Source organism: Carcharhinus amblyrhynchos, chromosome 3 (genome assembly GCF_965287045.1).
Source record: "Carcharhinus amblyrhynchos chromosome 3, sCarAmb.v2.hapA, whole genome shotgun sequence".
Classification (NCBI taxonomy): domain Eukaryota; kingdom Metazoa; phylum Chordata; class Chondrichthyes; order Carcharhiniformes; family Carcharhinidae; genus Carcharhinus; species Carcharhinus amblyrhynchos.
In genome coordinates, this window is record NC_137326.1 from 45022733 (window position 1) to 45044120 (window position 21388).

The 21388-nt window shown below is 40.1% G+C and overlaps 1 protein-coding gene across 7 annotated transcripts in view; it reads right to left on the reverse strand.

Moving 5' to 3' along the window:
- The window catches only part of LOC145339265 (contactin-4-like), a 2278868-nt gene that overhangs the window by 111265 nt on the left and 2146215 nt on the right, over positions 1-21388 (reverse strand). For all 7 annotated transcript variants that reach the window (XM_080183699.1, XM_080183724.1, XM_080183676.1 and 4 more), the window contains 4 exons: positions 13369-13484; positions 10007-10193; positions 8969-9081; positions 45-213 (listed from right to left, as the gene is read on the reverse strand). In XM_080183699.1, the coding sequence (XP_080039825.1) occupies positions 45-213; positions 8969-9081; positions 10007-10193; positions 13369-13484 (585 nt within the window). The remainder of the gene's footprint in view (positions 1-44; positions 214-8968; positions 9082-10006; positions 10194-13368; positions 13485-21388) is intronic.

A 21388-nucleotide genomic window follows, 5' to 3' on the forward strand; every position in this document is an offset into this window, starting at 1 on the left:
ACCAAAAACTTAGTTTCTGCATCAAATCTTATTAAAAAACTTACATGACATTCTTGGGATTCTGATTTGAGCACTGCTAATTCCGTCACCACCATCACTGAAAGTCTTCACTTCAATAATATAATCAGCATCATCGGGAAGTAGAAGCTCCACAGACGTGTTATTGGTTTCTATCACCTTTGTGCTGCTCTGTCTGTTATTTCTGTATAAAACCTGTAAAAGTGGAGCATAGAGACAAGCGTTATTCAGAAAACTAAAGCAAAGGACTAACAGGTAACTGAAAATGATTGAGGTGCATGTAGCATTCAGATTTTCTGTTTCTCCTGTAACAAGGTAGATAATGGATATTACATGGATATTATGTATCATAAAATCCCTCCAGTGCAAAAGGAGGCCATTCGGTCCATTGTACCAACTCTAGAATGTGCATCTCACTCAGGCCCACTCTGCCACTCCAGGCATCATGATGCCCAGATAATGTTGATATCAATCAATAAGATTTAATTGGTTACTTGAAGAATACATTCTCATTGGATTTGATGTTTGGCATTTTTTAAATCTTTGTAGGCTAACATTGTTAGTTTCGTTACTTTGAATTGTTATATTAATTGAATAGCTTATCTTGATTTGTTTATAAGTATCACAAGTAGGCTTATATTAACATTGCAATGGAGTTACTGTGAAAATAATCCAGGAGAACAAAAATAATCCTTTGTTATGTCAACTCTAGGCTTCAGTGACTTGGATATTACCAGGTTTTCTTGTTTCTGTCTGGGAAAGCCATGATCTGTGCATAATTCTTCCCTTTTTATATTGTGATCATACCGTGCCTTTAAGAAATATATTTTTATCATGTTTCTTAACAGGAGCATGTTTAAAAATCATTTGTTTTGCACGGTACTGATTTGTCTGCACCAGGCAGCTCAAATGCTGAGTATGCAGGCTAATGATCAAATTTAGTTGGGGATGTTTGTTTTAACCTGAGTTAATGCATTTTTGTTTATTTTGGTTTATCTCCTGGGGTTTCAGAGTAGGGTTTAGATTGATTGACAGAGATGGAGTCATGTGAATGGGTGGAACTAAACTTGCAGGAAAAACACATAGTTCTCTTTTAGTTTAAAATAGTCAGTTTCTCCCTGGTCTGGAAAGAAGCAAGGGGTGGCTTTCTGTCTATGTCTCTCTCTTTCTGTCTGGAGGTTGTTGTTTGGGACTGACATAAGACAGGTGTTTCTCTGTCTGTCTGTCTGTCTCTCTCTCTCCCCAGAGGAGTTTAAAAGGCTCTAGGACTGTTAACAAATAAAAACATGTAAGCCTGTGTTGTTTGCTAACTGTTTTTGAAGAGCAATTTAAATCAAGCAAGAGGAATATTGCTTGAATTGGAACTAATAGAAATTGGTTAGCAGTTAAGAGTTGTATTTTGTGATGTTGAAGTATTTCCATCAGTAAAAGTTAAGCTAATTAATTCATTATAGTTAAATTGTATTATTAAATTGTTTATTTTGACAAAAGCTTCCTAGTGTAGCAATAGAATCACACCCTGAGTGAAAGACCTCATCTTCACACTAACGCCAAAATTACAAAATCTGTTGAGGTCTCATTGGGCTCCATAACATACTTTGGGGTTTCTGCTCTGGTACCCTAACTATATACATATAATAATGGGCACTAGTCTTCATCATATGCTGGGCGTTGCTATTTTCTAAGTAGAAATTAGGGCATGGAACTGACTACCTACTTCCATCCCCCCTCCACCCCCACCGTCACAACCATAACCACCTCCAACCCATTACTTTCAATGAAGAGGTGGTCTTACTCCAATGGGAGATTTGAAGACATCCGTTCTAGATTTGCGCTATGATCAGTTCTTCACAGATTTTGCACTCAAGATTATAACCAGGCAATGGGACAATCATGGCTCTCAGGCTAGTCACACAGCTACTGAGTAAACCTCGACTCAGCTCTGACAGAAACAGCAACCTGGATTTTATGTAAATAAGAAGGGCAAGACTAAGATTGCTCACTATTACATGAAAATCCGAAGAATGCTGTCAGAGATAATCCACTTCTCCAAAGCTCTGGACAGTGAAATCAAGGCGATGGAATGAACTTGCTGTACAAATCTACTAGTTTCCCAGTAAAGATGTCGGAAAAAGTTAGTCCTGGCACATTCACAAAAGTGTGAATTATTAAGCAGCTTGATATCTGATATTTATTGTCCCGCAACCTTTCTTGCCCTGAAAATTTAGTTTCATAGATGTGGCATTTCATTTCTTCAAAAGTTAACGAGTGCTGGGGACTTTTCAAGAAAAATCAGTATTTACATTTTTGGCTATTTTATCTCTCATTTTAATCCGATCTATCTTCCCCAATCTTTATTTTGCTTCCTGTATATGATTTGAACACAAGTTTTATTTTTTGTTTAGTCTCTGCGAGCAAGATTTGAACTCACTCAAAACCCATTCACTCACAGAGTTAAAATTTGCTCTTGCATGTGGCTGCTTCAGGAGCCTCACTGTTTCTTGTTCTGCTCAGCATTGACATAGAACCCCTGTAGAGGACTCTGGACTGGATCAGACACTGGACTGAAGCAAGTCACCATTCAGAAGTTCAACAATGCTTCGTGGATGGCTATCATTGAGGTGAATGGCGAGCACCATTCTTTTGCTGCCAACCACGAAATCTGGGTCAGCATGGGTGTTGTTTCATTTTAAGGATTACCATGGCTCTTCACCAAAGTCATGATGTGGAGACGCCAGAGTTGGACTGGGGTAAACACAGTAAGAAGTCTCACAACACCAGGTTAAAGTCCAACCAGTTTATTTGATAGTAAACTCACAAGCTTTTGAAACACAGTTCCTCTGTCAGGTGAGTGGAGAGTTCTGATCAGAAACGGTGCATATAAAGGCACACACAGTTTACAGAATACTGATTAGAATGTGAGTCTTGACAGCTAATCTGCTATTCAAGTCTTAAAGATGCAGACAATGTGAGTGGAGATAGCATTAAGCATAGGTTAAAGAGATGTGTATTGTCTCCAGACAGGACAGTAAGTGAGATGTTGCAGGTTCAGGCAAGTCATGGGGGTTACAGATAGTGTGGCATGAACCCAAGATCCCAATTGAGGTCGTCCTCATGCATGCGGAACTTGGCGATCAGTCTCTGCTCAGCAACTTTGCACTGTCATGTGTGGTGAAGGCCACCTTGGAGAATGATTACCCAAACTTAAGAGTTCCACACACATGAGGACAGCCAGAACTGGGATCTTGGGTTCATGCTACACCATCTGTAACCCCCATGACTTGCCTGAACTTGCAACATCTCACTTACTGTCCTGTCTGGAGACAATACACATCTCTTTAACCTATGCATAATGCTATCTCTACTCACATTGTCTGCACCTTTAAGACTTGATTAGCTGTAAAGACTCGCATTCTAATCAGTATTCTGTAAACTGTGTGTGCCTTTATATGCCCTGTTTCTGATCAGAACTTTCCATTCACTTGACCAAGGAACAGCGTTCCGAAAGTTAGTGGTGTTTACCACCTAATAAACCTGTTGGACTTTAACCTGGTGTTGTGAGGCTTCTTGCTGTCTTCACCAGAGTAACAGCAAATGCTTGGGAGAGTTCCTTACGAAACTTGCACCAACATTCTTAAACTAGGCTCAGGGCTTTGGTTCCACATTCACGTACGGAGATTTGAGAAGTAAAAGCTAAAAGCCCACTGAGATGGGAACTCTAAAGCTGCACAGCAAGAAAAGAAACATGTTTCCAAATTTTCTTGAAGAGGCAGTGTAATCTTACCATTAAAAACAATAAAAGTAATCCCCTTCCGATTGTTATTTTTAAACTCTGCTGAGGTTTAGGAATATTCAGACTGTGTTTGGAAGTAAGCACAGTCTAAGACTGATGAAGCCTGATGACCTGTCATCAGTGTATGCATTCCTCAATCTGGGAGATGTCACAATTCAGACAACTCCAGGTGTGTGCACATTTCTTTTAAATGTTTTGGTAAATTTTGTGTTTGCTCAGATGAAGAATATTTACACTGAGGAATGAAATATTTTACCAAAAGTTGCACGGAGTGCCAGCCTGGAGCACCTCCAGGTAAAGTTCTCTGATCATTCCCTGATGCACTTAAATCTCAAGAACCTTCCAATGTAACAGCCGAACAATTTTTTAAGACCATTTTTTTTCCTGTTCATTAACATCACAGATGATTGTGACAGGGAAGAAAAGGTACTCAATTTCTGACATCTAATATTGGCATCATGTTTTCCCATTAACTCCAAGGTCTTTGCATTGCCTAGTATTGCACCTCAGCTCCAATTGCAATAACTTCTAATGACACCAGTGTTACATTTTCCCATGTGCTCTTAATTTATTTGGCTTCTGTTAGTTGGTTTAACAATTAGCTCAAGTACAAATTCAGGAGCTGGGAAATGGAGAGCATTTTAGCTGCTTTTAGCACAGTTATACAAAGCCACGTAGTTTTGTTATAATGATGTTCTTTTCTGAGGTTCACATCAAAGTGAATATCAAATGTTTGCTAATGCTTTTTCAGGAGATTTTTTTTGTTTCAACAGTCTGCTATTTCTCAATTAGAACATAGAACACAGAAAAACTACGGCACAAACAGGCCCATCAGCCCACAAGTTGCGCTGCACATATCTCTACCTACTAGGCTTATCTATAACCCTCTATCTTATGAAGTCCCATGTACTCACCCAGAAGTCTCTTAAAAGACCCTATCGAATCCACCTCCACCACCACTGCCGGCAGCCGATTCTACACACCCACCACCCTCTCAGTGAAAAATTAACCCCTGACATCTCCTCTGTACCTACTCCCCAGCACCTTAAACCTGTGTCCTCTTGTAGCAGCCATTTCAGCCCTGGGAAAAAACCTCTGAGAATCTACTTGATCAATACCTCTCAACATCTTGTACACCTCTATCAGGTCACCTCTCATCCTTCGTCTCTCTAAGGAGAAAAGACCCAAGCTCTCTCAACCTATCCTCATAAGGCATGCCACCCAATCCAGGCAACATCCTTGTAAATCTCCTTTGCACCCTTTCTACGGCTTCCACATCCTTCCTGTAATGAGGCGACCAGAACTGAGCACAGTACTCCAAGTGGGGTCTGACCAGGGTCTTATACAGCTGCAGCATTATCTCCCAACTCCTAAACTCAATTCCTCGATTAATGAAGGCCAGTACCCCATACGCCTTCTTAACCACATCCTCTACCTGTGAAGCCGATTTGAGAGTCCTATGAATCCAGACTCCAAGATCTTTTTGATCTTCCACACTGCTAAGAGTCTTACCCTTAATATTATATTCCTTCATCCCATTTGACCTGCCAAAATGAACTACCACACATTTATCTGGGTTGAAGTCCATTTGCCACTTCTCTGCCCAGTCTTGCATCCTATCTATGTCTCATTGCAACATCCCTCCAAACTATCTACAACACCTCCAACCTTCGTGTCATCAGCAAACTTACCAACCCATCCCTCCACTTCCTCATCAAGGTCATTTCTAAAAATCACAATTGAATGTTCTTCTCAAAAAAAAACCAGATTGTACGGGTCAGTTTTTCAAATATTTGGTACAATTTCTGACCAGATTTCTGAGCTACACAAGGTTTTTAGAAATGTCAGCACGGCCATAGTTGACAGATTCAGACCCTCTTTGAGCGTTGCTAATTTGAAATCCTGTGCAGGTACCAGAATTATTTTATATTGTTCTATTTTAGCTTTCAATCAGTGTCTACTGCTATCCAATCCTGCAGCAGTGAAGTGGTATTCGTTGGTTCCTATGGATGCAAAGATGTGTTTGTGCATGCATGTACATTGTGTGTCTGCATTGCGTGTGTATGGTGTGAATGTGCATTGTGTGTGCATACGTGTGTGAGTGCGTATGTGTGAGTGCACATGTATGAGCGCATGTGAGAGAATTTGTGTGTGTGTGTGCTTGAGAGAGACAATGTGTGTGAGAATGTGTCTGTGTGTGTGAGAGTGTGTGAGTGAGAGCATGTGAGTGCCAGCATGTATGACAGTGTGTGTGTGTGTGAGGTCATGTGTGTGAGAGTGTGCGTGGGAGCGTGTGTGTGAGAAAGTGTGTGTGTGTGTGTGTGCGCGTGCGCGCAAGCGTGCAAGAGTGTGTGTGTGAGTGCGAGAGTGTATGTGAGAGTGCGTGTGCATGTGTTTGTAGGTGAGTGAGCTGGCTGATGTTGACCATGCCACCTTTAGTAGATTCTATTCCAAAGTATTTTTGTCAGGAGAGAGTATTGCGAAAGCAAAACCAACAACAGCTTGTAAATTGTTATTCATTGCTGCATTCTACTTGGGGAGACACTGTGGCAGCATCAGAGAAATGATTTACAGTTGTGGTGTACACTAATGCCACAAGTTATTGACCATTTATTTAGCTTAAATTACAATCATTCATTTACTTACTAAAAGTGTCAACACGTCCAGGCATTTGATAAAATGTCACAGGTTAGAATTATTCGGAAAATAGCACATGGCATGAAAGAGACAAAGCTAATTTCTTCGAAACTGCCTAATGTGCTGAGTATTTCACAATTGTTTTACCTCTGAAAATAGATACTGCAGATTTAGCTTCAGAATTAAAAAGTCTAACTCAAAGTCTCTGTAGACTATTTGTTAGTGAATGTTATAGAGATTGATAGAATAGTACTGAAGTTAACAGAGTTGTCACTTTTCTTTTATTCATTCATGGGGTGTGTGCATCACTGGCAAGTCCAGGGTTTATTGCCCATCCATAAATGCCCTTGCAAAGGGGATGGTGAGCAGTCATCTAGAGCTGTTGTAGTCCATGTGGTGTTGACACACCCACAGTGTTTTTAGGGAGGGCGTTACATTGACCCAGCAACAGTGAAGCAACACAACATATTCCCAAGTCAGGCTGGTACATGACTTGCAGGTTGCCATCTGCCTGTTACTCTTGTCTTTCTAGGTTACTGCTGAGGTTAATAAATTATCACTGAGGTTGGTATATTTATACTGAAGTTGGTAGACTATCACTAAGGTTGTAAAATGTCTCCAGAACTGATAAAACTGTTGCTGAGATTGATGGTTTTGATAGTCGTGCCAGCTCTTGCTTCACCTCTTGTGCAGGACAAATGTGCTTAATGAAGCTGCATGCGGTATCCTTATCAACTTGACAGACCAATAACCATGAACCCGTGAGGCAAAGCTGCAATTTCCAGCTTCTCTTGTCCTGTGTGAGGTTGGGGCTAAAATGATGCCGCACTGATCATTGGAAGGTAAAACCTTGTGTTCTGGTTATTGTAAACATTGAAAACTGACATTAAACTGGCTTCAGATTTCCTGAGCAATTGACACAGAGAGCCACTAAAGACCCCATGAGACCTTCTCGGGAGCCCCTAGTTACAAACCACTGCATTAGCCAATTACATACTCAAGTGCCTGCAGCTATTCTGTTTCAATAATGTAGTTCTGTTTGTGTTAACATTCATATCCTGAACGATAGCTGAACTTGAGGAGGCGATGGCCTAGTGGTATTGTCACTAGACTATTAAGTCCAGAAACTCAGCTAATGCTCTGGGGAGCCAAGGCGAAATCCTGCCACAGTAGATGATGGAATTTGAATTCAATAAAAAATATCTGGAATTAAGAACTTACTAATGACTATGAAACTATTGTCAATTGTCAGGAAAATCCACCTGGTTCACTTTAAATCGAATTTCTAACAGCCATCAAAAGTGGAATAGGAATTACTTAGCTATGGGGCAGCACGGTGGCACAGTGGTTAGCACTGCTGCCTCACAGCATGAAAGACACAGGTTCAATTGCAGCCTCAGGTGACTGTCTGCACAGAGTTTGCACATTCTCCCTGTGACTGCGTGGGTTTCCTTTGGGTGCTCTGGTTTCCTCCCACAGTCCAAAGATGTGTAGGTTAGGTCGATTGGTCATGTTAAATTTCCTCTTAATGTCAGGGGGATTAGTAGGGTAAATACATGGGGTTCGGGGATAGGGTCTGTGTAGGATTGTTGTCGACGTAGGCTCGATGGCCTTCTGCCTGCACTGTCAGGATTCTATGATTCCACCATTCTTTAAGTTTAAAATTTATTTATTAGAGTCAAAAGTAGGCTTACATTAATATTGCAATGAAGTTACTGTGAAAATCCCCTAGACACCACACTCCGGCGCCTGTCCGGGCACACTTAGCATGGCCAATGCAGCTGAGCAGCACATCTTTTGGAATGTGGGAGGAAACTGGAGCACCCAGAGGAAACACAAGCAGACACAGTGAGAACATGTTAACTCCACATAGACAGGGACCCAAACCAGGAATCGAACCCAGTGAGGCAGCGGTGCTAACCATCGTGCTACTGTGAACTTAGTTGATGAAAAGGGAAGAAAAGTCTTACATTAAATGAAAGGAGATTGAAGTAGATCAGAGATGGACATTGCACACAAAAACTGACTTGCTTCAATAAGCAAAATTGGACTTTTGAATGTTCACAAGATTCAAGACCTTTTGCAAATATATGTGAATGTCTATCTGGGAGGAGGTGAATATATAGTGCAGGTGTGAATTAGTTAAATCATTGATCATACATCCACTGAGATGGATAATACAGTTTCATTTCTCTTCAAATTATCTTATCCCTCAAGTAAGACAAATTATCTACACAAAAATACTATAAAGTTCTGGTTTCCAAATTGTACCAAATATGGCGAGTGTAAAAAAACAGTGAAATGAATAACGAGCAATTCCGCTGGAAATTTACAAGGGATTTGCCAGAGATTTCTTAAAGATGATGACTTTATTACACACAGATCGCGATAGATGTATGGTTCTTTTTGGCGTCACCCAAGGGATCTTTCGAACAGTCTGGACTTTCTGAGATAATGGAAATAATATTCTGCTTTCCAAGCTCTCAGCTGGTATACTTATGGATTATTAGAATTACTTACTTTATATCCTGTCACTTCTGATTCATTTTCCATTGCTTTGACGTGATCCCAGTTTAAAACAACTCTGGAGCTAGCTGATTCCCACCATATTTTTCCAGGTGCTTGACTTGGTGCTGCAAAACAGTGAAATAGTGAGTCAACATATCAGTGAAAAAGCACTGAGTGTGCCAATAGCTTTGTGTTTTATGGGCACTGGAACTAAAAAGCAAAACTGCTGTCTACCTGTCCAGGTTGATGTACAAAATCCCTTAATGTTATTTAAAAGATTCTGGCTAACAATTATCCTTAACCAACACTGCCAACATCCATATATTGGCCATTCATCCATTTTGCTGCTTGTGGGATTTTGCCTACAGACAGCAGTAACAACATTTCAAAATGTAATTAATTGGGGGTGAAGCACATTGGGGTGAAAGATCATAGAGTCCTACAGTGCAGAAGGAAGCCATTTGGCCCACTGAGTCTGCACCAACCATAATGCCACCCAGGCCCTATCCCCATAACCCCATGCATTTACCCTAGCTAGATCCCCTGACAGCATGGCCAATCCACCTAACCCACACATCTTTGGACTGGGGAGGAAATCAGAGCACCCAGAGGAAACCCACGCAGAAGTGGGGGGAATGTGCAAGCTACTCACAGACAGTGACCCAAGCCGGGAATTGAACGTGGGTCCCTGGCGCTGTGAGGCAGCAGTACAAACCACTGTGCCGCCTAGGTGCTATATAGTTGCAAGTTTTTGATTTCTTTCTTTAGCTCACATAGTGAAGATCATTATTTTTGATGAGGAAAGTCTATAAAGGCTGGAAAACAGAAGTAGAAACAGAAAGGATTGGTGGGTGAGATTAACGTTCACGTAGCACCTTCATCAGAATGACGTTTGTGAATTCAGCCCCTTGAACAAGATTAAATAAGGAGATTGCAGGTTTTCACTGCCTTGCAATCCTCCTCAGTGGGAGACGCAACTTGGTAAGGAAATCCATTTACAAAACATTTCACTAGTGAAGTAACTTATCATTCAGTTCCTGAAATACACACGTGGTTTCCTAGTAGTGACATTAACTGGAAGGCTGGCAGGTCCTGTTCCAGCACTGCTGTATGCTTTAACCATCAGGTAATATAGCGTGCTGCCCTTCAATCCCGTGACCCTTGCCGAAGTACTGTTTCCATGTGATCTCAGTTTGTCTGCTGTCTCTTCATTCTCATCATCTGCCCAGTACCATATCTTAAGAATAAAATACAAAGAATCAGAGAATCAATAGGATTTAATCTGAAGCAGAACCACACCCTGTCACAAAACATAGAGTTTGATAGAAAATTATAAAAACTGGGCCAAAAATTAATGACAATGCTGCAAACACTGATGCCATTATCATCATTAGACACAACAGCAAAATGTTCGAAAGGGGTAGTGACTGATAATCTTCTGTCACTGTTCACAACTAATCTTTTAAATCATGATTGTAAAACGTATTTTAAAGAAAAATATACCAGTGGTCTGGAAACTTTACAAAATAGTAAAAGCTTTAAAGAAGGCTGAGTCCTGGGTGCTCTTGAAAATGTATTTAATTACTATTTAATTACTGTCCAATAGTCACAAATGGCTAAGCTGGTTAGATTCACGTGGTCAGTACAACTGATCGGTGTACCATAAGCAAATATATAATGGCAGCATCTGAAATGAAGAAATGTGTTAGGTAAAAGTAAACAATTGATTCTGTATGTTGCAGTGATTCCTAGCACTTTCAGCAAATTTCTTTGTACCGATGAGTGCAGTCCAACTACTGTGGAGAAGTGACAATCATTTGGTAGAGAAATCCTTCCCATCCCAAAGGCACAGGACGCAACTGGAACCTGGCTCTAACTCCTTCCTAACATTAGCTGAGGTAATAGGTTGTTTCCGAGTGACACTTTTTGGACAATAATATCCATGAACCAATTCTCTTCGTCAGACAGTTTGCTATAAAGGAACCCCAAATGGGCACCCAATGGTTACATATTAGCTACCTGAACGGAAATGAGATGAAATGAAAACACGTGATTGCCCAAAGTGGGTATTTTAAAATCATTATGAAATGATACTGCAGAAATTTACATTTAGGTTTGCCAAAGATGTGCAGGTTAGGTTGATTGGCCATGCTAAATTGATATTAGTGTCAGGGAATTAGCAGGATAAATATGTGAGGTTATGGGCATAGAGCCTGAGTGGGATTGTGGTTGGTGCAGGCTCGAAGGCCTCCTTCTGCACTAAATGCATTCTATGATTCTATGTTACTTTGTAAAGTCTGAATTGGGGAAGTATAACATACCCCACTGCACATGTAGACTCACGTCCCAGCGATTTCTCCCTATTAGAATAAACAATAGGTGAGATGCTGCAATTTATACTAAAGAGATATAGACTAAGGCCGGTGCTTATTTGATTTTTAATTGGTAAAAATGTGATTATTTCTGTAATTAGATATGCTTTTGAGAGGTGGAGGGCAGTGGTATGGTTTAATGTCCAGCAGTCGACGAGTAACCAGAAATGCTAGGTTGAGAATCTCTGAGAAATCTACATCAGTGTCCATGAGAGTTGATGTAGGAGTCTGTTACAGTCCAGTGAGAATGTGTTTGCTATGCAGATGAGTGAACAGTTTGACTGGTGGGATTTAAATATGATTCATGGAGGGCTTTCTCATTATGCTCATTTTGGACTTGTAAAGCTCAATTCTGAAGAAAATATAATTCCCATTATCAATTTGAAAGGACTTTTAGCAGTTCAGAAATGATTAAACAGCAATTAGGTCCATTAATTGTCACTCCTATTGGGGCAAAGCTTTATGGTATTGCAGGAACCATATGACAGAGCTAGTTTTAAAAAACTGATTTTGTAATGATTTGAGGTCCAAGAAATCATCTTTGTTATAGTAGCCAGAAGTCAAAGGCTGTAATTCTGTAATTAACCATAGTCCATGAGAGCCTATGGGTACAGTAACATTTATTTTAATGTATCTAAAATGCTTTAAGTTGGTCAAGGTTATTGTAAATAGAATTTTGCATCAACATATTATTTATATTCGATATGGAAATTTTTGATACTAAAGTGAAACATTTGTGGGAGAAGGAGTTCAAAAGATTTAAGTTTATGGCTCTTTCCATGAAAACATACAGAACGTTACATTAAGCAATATTATAGACACAAACAATGCTTTGGCAAATCGCTCAAGTAATATTGCATTTTTTAAAATTCACATGGAATTTAGGCTACATTTATTGTCCATCCTTAACTGCCCTTGAGAAGGTGGTGGTGAGCTGCCTTCTTTAACTGCTGCAGTTCATGTGATGTAGGTACACACACAGTGCTGTTAGGGAGGGAGTTCCCTGACTTTGAACCAGAGACAGTATAGGAACAGCAACATATTTCCAAATCAGCCTGGTGTACAGCTTGGAGAGGAACTTACAGGTAGTGGTGTTCCCATGTATCTGCTGCCCTTGTCCTTCTGAATGGTAGTGGCCGTGGCTTTGGAAGATGCTATCTAGGGGGCCTTGTGTGTCCCTGCAGTGCGTCGTATAGAAGGTATACACTGATGCTAGTGTAAGTCAGTAATGGAGGGAATTAATTTTTTTGGATGGGGTGCCAATCAAGTGGGCTGCTTTTTCTTAGATGGTGTCAAACTTCTTGAGTGTTGTTTGAATTGCACTCATCCAGGTGACAGGAGGGTATTCCATCACAGTCCTGACTTGCAGATACTCGACTGGGTTTGGGGAATCAGAAGGTCAGTTATTTGCTTCAGGATTCCTAGACTGTGGCCTACCTTTGTAGCCAGCAGCTTTATATGGCTGTCCCTGTTCAGTTTCTGGCTAATGGTCACTCCTAGGATGTTAATAGTGAGGGATTCAGCAATGATAATACAACTGAATGTCAAGGGGTGATGATTAAATTTCCTCTTGGAGGAGATGGTCATTTCCTGGCACTTGTATAGTGTGAATGTTACTTGCCACTTGATAGCCCAAGCCTGGACATTGTCCAGTTCTTGCTGCATTTGGACACAACCTGCTTCAGTATCTGAAGTATCATAAATGGTGCTGAACATTGGAATGAATCTGAAGATACCTTCTCACTTGTTTAATCATGATACAGACTAACCTTTTGCCAATTATTTAACAGTAAGAAAGCAACTTGCACTGCACAATATATCATCATTCTTTCACAGTCATTAGGTGAATAACTTTTTGCATCAAAATGAATTGGCTTGTTTTCCCACTTACTGTTCATATCACTTGACTTGACTCATCATAGATTCACTTTCCAAGATAAATTATTCCCATACGGCCCTGTTGATTCGCATGAACTTTAGCAGTAATTACACGGATTCTTTCCATCCTTCAGAGCTCATGAAAGGATTCATTTTTCTTACCTCATAACCCCGCACTTTTCCTTTGCTTGTCTCCCAGGGAACAGCTTCCCAGAAAACTTGCACTTCTGAAGCTGACAGGCTTCTGGCTGAGACATTGAATGGTGCTGCTGTGGGTTCTAGGTTGCAAGAAGGAAAAGTCTATGAGTACGCCAGGGACAAAGCCAATTTGAAGTGTATTAACCATACGATAACTTGGATTACCAGTTCTGACAGTTAAAGGTAAGTTTTCCCAATAAACCTGTGAGAGACAAGTATCTGACAGATCAGGTTTAAAAGTTTAATGCTATATAAATGAGTTTTATTTCCATTAATAAAACTCATCAATAAAGAAGCCACTAGTGATACCAGAAACCTCAGGGCTGCCAGCATTAAGCTATATGTGAATGATAAATTCATTTCTGAACTTTGCAATCCCACACACACTATCATTTACTTATTCTCAGCAAGATTCTCATCTTCCTCACAAAAACATCATGACCATGAAATGAAACTGAAATTCAAATTTTTAAAAATGTATTTGCCAATGGCACATGTGGGCTTACATTAACACTGCAATGAAGTTACTGTGAAAATCCTATCGTCGGCACACTCTGCATCTGTTTAGGTACACTGAGGGAGAATTTAGCATGGCCAGTGCACCTAACCAGATGTGGAAATCTGGTGAGAATAGAAAATAACAGCTTATCATCATGTAGATGTAAATAACTTTCACTGTTTCTCAAGTATCCAAACTACTGAACTGGCGTGAGTGTTAAATTTGGTGGCAGTAGCTATTGAGACTGCAATTCTTGTGGATAATGACTTAATGAAAATTGAGGAAAGAAAAACCATTTATTAACCAGGCCTTGTGATTTGGTAAACCTCTGCAAGAGAATACCACAGAAAATGGCTATCAAATAAACTAAGGAGCAAACAAGCACAGTCACTGAAAATGCAAATTTGGTATCAACTATTCAAAGGGTCTGGTGGAGAGTTCAAAAGAAGCTGCGTGCCTTAAGGATGAGCTTAAAGGCAAAGTATGGATGTTCCTGTAAAATGACAGCACAAGATATAAGGACATAAAAGAAAATATTAGTGGCGAAACAAACGTTGTACTTAGACTTTGTAGGTATATGCAAAATAACATGTACAGTCATTAGCGAACATCTCCACTCTGACCTTGACAGAAGGAAAGTCATTGATAAAGCAGCTGAAGATGGTTAGGCCGAGGGCATTCCCCTGAGGATGTCCTGGAGCTGAGAAGACTGACCTCCAACAACCATCTTCCTTTGTGCTAAGTAGGACCCCAACCAGCGGAGTATCCCCCTGGTTCCCTTTGACTTCAGTTTTGCTAGTGCTCCTTGATGCCACATTTGGTCAAATGCAGCCTTGATATCAAGGGAAGTATCTCTCATGTTACATCTGCATTTCAGCTCTTTTGTCCATATGTGAACCAAGGCCATAATGTCAGGAGCTGTGTGACCCTGGCAGAACCTAATCTGAATATCAGAGAGCAGGGTTGTTGCTATGCAAGTGACACTTGATTGCATTGCTGATAATCCTTTTCATCACTTGCCTGCAGTACTGTTAAGAAATCTATACTTACTCAGAGGTAGGGAACTCTGATTCCCAATGAACGTTGCCCTCCTGTATATGCACACTGGATAATGGTCTCACATGCACAGTGTTCAGGTTTTTTATTCAGGCTGGGGACCAACCCTGAGCATCCGTGTAGAAGAAGGAAAGAAAGAACTGCACGAAAAGACAGGTCAGATGCCCTGGCAGGGAATGCCATGATCTCGTAAATGTCCTACAGAGTAGCCCTTGTGAGTGGAACAGTGAGAGATCTCAAACTAGGGAGGGAGATAGGGAAAGGTCAGGTAAGGGATAAAAGATAGGGAGCAGAAAGAGGTTCCCTTAAGTTAAATTACAGGAAAGGAGCAGAGAAATAGACTCCGGGTTAAAGAAAGAGTTTAAGAAAAGTGGGAATGAGACAAGCCCTGAAGATCCGAGAAGGCAGCTGAAGTTTGGTGACACCATGCTGCAGATCACTGGGGCGAAGGAACCCCTTTGAAGCAGTGGCTTCTGCTTGGTGTGGCCAAAGGTCTGAAGTTGTGCTCCAAAGTTTGAGGCTTGGAAGATGAAGCCTGAGTGTACTCAGAGATCCAGGGGAAAAGAAACTCAAGGTGAGATGGGATTCCTGCAAGGTGGGGGATTATTGAATCCATCTGAGTGGGACAGACCTTTTGAGAGAATTCAAAGATGAAATCTCCAAATGTGGATTTTAGAAATCCTCATGAAAAAGCCAAAGTTTCAGCGAGACTGGTTGGTTCACATTACAACAAATACCTGAATGGGTTGTTGAGAAATCCATGGAATCTGGTTTGGTCACAGCCGACATCAGTTGTGTAGCATGATGTGTCTGACCAATGTTCACCTGTTAATTTGCTCACATCTCATACTTATCCTGAATATTGGAGTTTTAGATATTTAGATCTTTCTGAACTTGGATAGTAGTTTATTTTTGCTTGATCAAAACCTGTAGACTTTTGTGGCTTCATTCACTTAGTAAGCATCTCCAATCTCAAACTTTAGTTATGTTGAACAAAACATTATTGGTCCCTAACCAGATATCCCCCCATGACCCGGGGCTGGGAAAGATCATAACAGTATGTAATAAGTATACAAGTAACATAAGAAAGATCAATATTGGCTCCTAGACTAGTTTCTATTGTTGAAGGTGATGGGAGAGGAACTTTTCTAACCATCTTTTCCGATTTGCTCCTGGGCCTCTGTTTATTTTTCCCTCTCAAAAGATTGATTGACTGCTGGTGGTTGTGGGGTAGTCCACTCTTTACATTTCAGGTGTCTGTGGGATGTAACTTCTGTACTTTCATATATACCTTCAGAACGGAACAGAATTGGCACTGGCCTGAAACCAACAATGGCTGCCCTTACTAAAGAAAGGATTAAGATAAATTAGAAGTAGCAACAGTGAAATATTGTGCAAAATCAAATCAAATCATCACCAAAATAAAGAAAAAGTAACTTGAGCTAGCATAGTGCAGCATCCATATATCCTGCTATGAAATCGCAGCATGTAAATCAGGATTTCCCCATTCTGCTAAATTGTTAAATATATCCAGGAGCTTTTCACAAAGCGAAGGCAGAACAAAGTGGCAGAAAAACATTGATCTGACCAATCCTGCTCATCCCTCATTAGCTGTTTCAAGTGAACATTGCTGAAGGCTTGGGTGAATATGAGTGACAAGAAATGTGCAGGCACGTAACAACTAGAGAAATATAGCAGTCGAGGGAATTCCGTACCGTCAAAAATCTGAAAAGGGCTGGAATGTGTTGTCAAAATAACAGTGAGGCAAATGGCACTGACTATTATTTGAGACACAAATGCCACAGCAACACATCCATTGTTACTGAGAGAAGCATGTCTGTTGTTAAATGCCAATATCCAAAAGTTGCTGTCTGAATTGTGTCACTCCACTGCTCGCTTCACGTAAATGGTACCTCACTGTTTACATCACCCTTGGCATGCATTGAGTGGAATTAAGCTGCTGTATTTACATTGGAGTTACAAGTGTTAAGTCTTTCATTTCAAGCTTAAATACGATGTGATAATTGTTAACGATCGTCGTGAACCTCTCTGGTACTGAAAATTAACTAATAAATGTGGAGTCTCATTCCTTCAGAATTGAATTGTTGAAGATTTAAATCTGTCAATCTTTTAGGAATGTCCCCCCTCTCTCTATTAATCCAATCACTTTCCCGCTGTTTGCATATCTGATTTTGCATTGAATTCATTCACTGTCATTTATGTTTTCTTTTCGATTCTTGTGCTGCCTATTTCTCAATCCTTAAATCTGATTGATTAAGGGGATACACAGATGCTTGCACTGTTCACTCAGGTCACAGGTGCATTGTTTCCCTCACTGCTATTAATGAGCTGATACTATCAGCAACATAGAGTCTAAATGTGCAACAAATGTAACGTAACAGCAGTACACTTAATGGAGTATGGTGGTTATGTTACCGGGTGAGTATTCCAGAGACCTGGAGTAATGAGTTCAACTCCCACCAAGCTTCCTGCTAATTGCCAGCTACAATCCTCCTTCAGCTGATGAATCAGGACTCCTTCAAATTGAAGACAACTTGGAAGAAGTACTGAGAGGAGCAAGGACACAAAATGTCCTCTGGTTGGAGAATTTCAATGTCCATCACCAAGAGTGGTTCAGTAGTGTCACTAGCAACTGAGCTGGTGAGTCCTGAAGGACATATTGTCAGACTAGACCTGTAACAGATGGTGATGGACCCAACATGCTTGAAAGACCTCTTACTTACAAAACTAAATTAAGTTAATTAAATAAATCAGGGAAAAAGCTGGTATCAGTAATGGTGATTGTGAAACCACTTTTAAAAGTCCATCTGTCTCACTAGTATCTTTCAGGGTAGGAAATCTTACTGATCTTGTCTATTTACAACAACAGTGTGATCGACTAGTTATTAACCACCCTCTGATATGGTTTAGCAAACAACTCAATTGTACTAAATCACTATGATAAAGACTTAGCACACAGCACTGATTGAAGCATTGGATTTGGAACAGCAAAGACACATCCAGTCCATTAACCCTGAAAAGCCCACTCAACTAACACTGGGTGAACTGTTAACCATCTGAGAGACAGAATCCTATCTTTTATTCATCCTCCAAACTCTTCCAGGAGTATACAGTCAGGAAGGAGTTGACCCAGGAATACTCAACATTGATGCTGAGCCTCAAGAATCTCTTTGGTTTGATTTATTATTGTCACATGCATTGGGGTACAGTGAAAAGTATTGTTTCTTTTGTACAATACAGACAAAACATACTGCTCATAGAATACATAGGGGAGAAGGAAAGGAGAGGTTGCAGAATATAATGGTACAGTTATAACTAGAGTGTAGACAAAGATCAGCTTAATATATGTTAAATCTGATGGCATCCGGTTAAATATAGGAAAGGAAGCCTCCTGCTAATTGCCACTTACCATCCTCCTTCAGCTGATGAATTAGGACTCCTTCAAATTGAAGACAACTTGGAAGACGCACAGAGTAGCAAGGACACAGAAAGACCTCTGGTTGGGGAATTTCACCAAGAGTGGCTCAGTAGTGTCACTAGCAACTGAGCTGGCGAGTCCTGAAGGACATATTGTCAGACTAGACCTGTAGCAGGTGGTGATAAAACCAACATGGGCGAAAGACCTACTTGACATCTTACTTACCAAACAATCCATCAACAGACGCACCTGTTCATGAAAATGGCTGGAATTCTCTGATATTGGACCTACCACCGCAGCCAGTGAAAACAGAGAAATTGGTGCTTCGCCAAAGCCTCACGCATTGCAGCAGGACTGGAGAATCCCAGCCGCAGACAAGGCTTTGTTTAGTTAGACAAATTTGTAGTTTGACTGTAGATTCATGTGCCCAGTTAGCAATTTATGTCCTTCATCAAATATTTAAAACACAGCCCTAATTTTATTCTGACACAATTTCTACATGCACATCGGAGACACTGGATTGTTACAAGGAGGAGAAATCCTAACTGACTTTTCTCTTGGTGAGTCCGCACAGTTATGTTAGTGTATTTGATTTGATTTATTATTGTCAATGTATTAATATATAGTGAAAAATGTTGTTTCTTGTGCACTATACAGACAAAGCACACCGTTCATAGAGAAGGAAATGAGACAGTGCAGAATGTAGTGTTACAGTCATAGTTAGGGTGTAGAGAAAGATCAACTTAATGCGAGGTAGGTCTATTCAAAAGTCTGACAGCAGGGAAGAAGCTGTTCATGAATCGTTACGTGACCTCAGACTTGTGTATTTTTTCCCTATGGAAGAAGGTAGAAGAGAGAATGTCCAGGATGTGTGGGGTCCTTAATTATGCTGGCTGCTTTGCCAAGGCAGCGGGAAGTGTAGACAGAGTCAATGGTTCAGAGACTGAATTGTGTGACAGATTCATGATCTTTTGCAGTTTCTTGCGGTTTTACACTTTTGAAGGCGCTGTCCTTCAGGTGAAATGTTACACTGCATTCCTGTCTTTCTGTTCCAATGGATTCCTTTGAAGAACAATAACAAATTGTCTCTTGGGCAATAATCCTCCGTCAAACAACCCCACCAAAGATACATTGACTGGTCATTATCTTATTGATTTGGCAAACTAGCTGCTGCATTAATGCCTACATAACAGAAGCGACTTTACCTCAAAAAAAAGTAATTCAATGTGAAATATCAGGGATGTGATATAGCACTTGATAATTTTTTTTTTAAAACAAATGTTTTTCTTTTCCAGGGACATTGAAACTATTTGCTGTGTTGGCAATAATCAATGACTGAACCCAATATAAACCAGGAACCAAACAATCTGGTCCTTCAGGTTGGTACTGCTCCAAATAATATCAGAAAGACTAGCCTATCAGGAGAACACTTTTTAGTTATTAGGTAACATTGTGCACTATTAATCAATCACTGGATGTAGCTATCATTAAGTGACTGCATTGACTAAAATGAGCCTTTTAATGGTTTTCACTTCATGTATGTAGAATTGAGCTAAACTTCAAGTATTAACTGCAGTACGTGCCTTGACAAGAGAAATACCACTTAACAAAGTTATATATTCAACTGTTTAACCATTACAAGTTTATAATCTATTGAAGATATTGCAATTGTTTTATTTAGCTGCTGCAAATACAGAGGGGTTCAGGAATTCTAAGCAACATATATGTTTTGTTCAATCTTGCTATAGTGATTACAATATGCTTTAAGATAGAGAGACAAATATTACTAATGTTTCAGCAATCAGTTTAATTATTTTATCAAACTATTTGGCATAGGCAAGGCACTTTTGCGAACACCCATTCAGGAAATGAAAGCCCTGTACTATCTAGGCATGGCTGATTAGCCAGAATACTCAGAAAGAGCTGAACAGGAAGATGTCACAAAATACAAGAATAAATGTCAGAAAAAAAAACAATTAGCCTATTAAGCTTGCCATCAGTTTTTATGATGCCTCTCACAGTAGCCATGTCGCTCCTGGGACAGGCAAATACGACACGAGAAAATTACACGTGACTAAAAAGTGAGAAATAATCTGGAAAGTTCATGTCTGACCACCTCAGTATTATGACAACAAACTTTGAAATATTAATCATCAACCACAATGAACATTAGCTACATGACCAAATATTATTATCTACATACGTACAATTAATACAAGAGCCTTTTTGGTGGACATTTGGGAAGATACAACTTCCTGGCGTGTGATCTTTGACATCCTTGATAACCTGTTCCTCACGAATATCAGGTACTTTACCTTGTGAAGTTACTTCACTGCCCGCTTCCTGAGATGTTGGTTGTTCCACTGGATTAGAATCTGCACTTGGTTCAGTAGTAATCCTTGGTTTAGGGATTTGACAACTTTGGGTGTTTGATGTAAACCTTTCTGATACAGTTTCTGCTAATTCGCTTTTTGAAGCAAGGATTTAATCTGTGCGTCTCCGCCATATTATTTTGCCATCAAGTTGCACTGTATAAGAAATCAAGCCAGTCTTAGCTAGAATGGTTGTGTGTACCCACTTTTCACTTGTAGTTTCTTGCTAAAACTCTTTTCCCTTGTTTAAAATTCCAAAATTTCGATGTTTGTTCACAGTGAGTAACTTATGTTTGTTATAATGCCATAAGACATAGGAACAGAATTAGGCCACTTGGCCTATTGAGTCTGCTCTGCCATTCAATTATGACTGATATTTTTCTCATCACTATTCTCCTACCTTTTCCCCATAACCTCTGATCCCTTTATTAATCAAGAACCAATCTCTCTCTGTCTTAAAGACACTCAATGACCTGGCCTCCACAGCTTTCTGCGGCAAAGAATTCCACAGATTCACCACTCTCTGGCTGAAGAAATTCTTCCCCATCTCTGTTTTAAAGGATCGTCCCTTTATTCTGAGGTTGTACCCTCTGGTTCCAGTTTTTCCTATTAGTGAAA